Genomic DNA, 3,047 nt, shown 5'->3' with positions numbered 1-3,047 from the left:
ACACACACACCACACAGATAACACACACACCCCATACACACACCAGACACCACACCACCACAGTCACACCACACAGATAACACACACACCACACACACAGACACCACACACACCACGCAGATACACACACCCCATACACATACCAGACACCACACACACCCCACACAGATAACACATACACCACACACACAGACACCACACACCACAGACACAGACACCACACACACCACACACACCACACACCGACACACCACACAGATAACACACACACCACACACAGACACCACACACACCAGACACCACACACACACCACACAGATCACACACCACAAACACACCACACACCCACAGACACCACACACAACACACACACCAGACACCACACCAGGTAACACACACACACCACACAGGTACACACACCACACAGCACACCACACACAGACACACACACCACAGATAACACACCAGACAACACACCACACACCCACAGACAACACACACACGCCACACACAACACACACCCCAATCACACGCACAGAAAACAGACACCACACACACACCACACAGATAACACAGACATCACACACCCACAAACACACAAACCACACACAACACACACACCCCACAGACCACACACACAACACATACCACACACACCACACAGACAACACACATACCAGACACCACACACAGATAACACACACAACACAGATCACATACACTACACAGACAACACACACGTCACACACCACACACCCACAGACAACACACCCACACATCACACACACCACAGACAACACACACCGACAACACACACACCAGACACCACACACCCACAGACAACACACCCACACCACACACACACCAGACACCACACACACTGCAGACACCACACCGACACACACCACACACCCAAACACACATACCACACACAGACACACACACCAGACAACACACACCACACACACCACGCACACCAGACACACACCACAGACAACATACACACCACACACACAGAGATAACACACAACATACACCACACACATACGCCACACACAGATAACACAGATAACACACATACCATACACACACCAAACACACACACCACACACACCACAGACACCACACACACCACAGCCCACACACACATACTATACACACACCACACACACAGCACACACATAACACACACAGACCACAGACAACACATACCACACACACGGATAACAGCACACACACATCACACACACCACACGCAAAGACACACATACTACACACACACCACACAGATAACACACATAACACACCAGACACACAGACAACACACACAGCATACACACCAGACACACACACACCTGACAACACACAGCACACCACACACACCATACACACACAACACAGACATACACACCAGATACACCACACAGACAACACACACACAAAAATCATACACACAGATAACACACATACCACACACATGGACACACCACACGCAACACACAGACACCACACACACACACACAAACACACACCACACACATACAGCAAAACATAATGCAACACAGACACACACAAGGACATACACACGGACACACGCATACACAGGCATCACATATACTCACATGGGAACACAGGCACAACACACAGACACACAGAGGAGAGGCACAGCACACACACACAGGCACAGGGACACAGGCACCAGAAAAGGCACGACAGGTGCACACACAAGACACACATCACACATGCACAATCTCCACACACACTGCACACACACGTACATGGTCACAAACATGCCTGCACACAAGTACACACACACATGCACGCGGACACGCGTGCACAGAGACAGCACACACACAATACGTTCACACATGCAGCGGCACACAGCTCTCTCTCCTCTCTCCCTCTCGCTGTCTCCTCTCTTCTCTGTCCCTCTCACTCGCGCGTTCTCTCGCTGTCTCACTCTCACACAGGCGCCTCAGGACTGCTTCCCTCCCTTCTGATGCCAACATCCCAGAATGCCCCTTTCCAAACCGGACAGTGGGCTCCTGGAGGCAGCACGGCCACAGCAAGGTGCCAGGGCAGATGCGGTCCCCTGCGGCCTGGGTCCCACCCCCTCCAGAAATGACCCGCCCCTGCCCTGGGGACAGCGCCAGAGACCGCAGAGGTGCCCAGGAGTGGGCATGGGAAACAAAGCGAAATGCACGCTACCTTTTTTGTCCGTCCCCCCAGGGGGCCCCTTCGCGGCGCCCGGACCACGGCTTTCTTCTCAGGTGTGAAGTCCTGGGGGACAGAAGTGAGCTGAACTGGGGCCCACTGGCAGCCACCGCGCTTCCCTGCCCTCCCAAGGAGCCACCAGCCCACCTGGTCGCTGGTCTTCTCCGACTCAGATGAGCTTTCCGAGTTCTCCTCTTCGGATGGGGACACGCTGGCCTGATCCAGGTCGCTGGAGGCCTTTCGGGCTCGTTTCGAGACCGACATCTGGAAAGGGAACCGCCTGAATGCTCAGCAACGGGAAGACCGGGCTCCCGGCAGGAAGCCTCCAGCTGACTGCCCACCGCCCATGAGAGCTGAGCTCTGGAATCTCTATGGAGGGCCAGCAACCCTGTGAGAAACTATCAAAGCCAGGGATCTTGAACCTCAAGGACATTATGCCTGGTGAAAGGAGCCAGTCACACAAAGACAAACTCTTATAGGAGGTCCCTGGGGCCATCAGACTCACAGAGACCAATTAGGGTGGGGGGCACCAGGGCTGTGGAGGGGGCTGGGAGTGAGTGTTTCATGGGACAGCATTTCAGCTTGGGAAGATGAGAAAGTTCTGGAGATGATGGTGGTGATGGTTGCACAACCAGGTGAATGTGCTTAATACTGCCGAACAGTGCACTTAAAAATGGCTAATTTTGGCTGGGCGCGGTGCCTCATGTCTGTAATCCCAGCACTTTGGGAGGCCGAGGCGGGCTGATCACAAGGTCAGGAGATTGAGACCATCCCGGCTCACAGAGTGAAACCCCGTCTCTGCTAAAAATACAAAAAATTAGCCGGGCGTGGTG

General features: G+C 53.6%; 1 protein-coding gene across 1 annotated transcript in view; it reads right to left on the bottom strand.

The window, feature by feature from the left end:
- LOC105512942 (hepatoma-derived growth factor-related protein 2) overlaps positions 1 to 2,480 on the bottom strand; it is an 18,009-nt gene extending 15,529 nt beyond the window's left edge. The window contains exons 1-2 of the mRNA XM_011943615.1: positions 2,362 to 2,480; positions 2,209 to 2,280 (exon numbers count right to left, since the gene is read on the bottom strand). Coding sequence (XP_011799005.1) covers positions 2,209 to 2,280; positions 2,362 to 2,478 — 189 coding nt within the window. The 5' untranslated portion in view covers positions 2,479 to 2,480. The remainder of the gene's footprint in view (positions 1 to 2,208; positions 2,281 to 2,361) is intronic.
- Positions 2,481 to 3,047: the final 567 nt, after the last annotated feature.

Source organism: Colobus angolensis, unplaced genomic scaffold (assembly GCF_000951035.1).
Source record: "Colobus angolensis palliatus isolate OR3802 unplaced genomic scaffold, Cang.pa_1.0 Scaffold22, whole genome shotgun sequence".
NCBI classification, from domain to species: Eukaryota; Metazoa; Chordata; class Mammalia; order Primates; family Cercopithecidae; genus Colobus; species Colobus angolensis.
The sequence above is the reverse complement of the archived record's forward strand: the minus strand, read 5'-3'. Positions and strand labels throughout refer to the sequence as shown.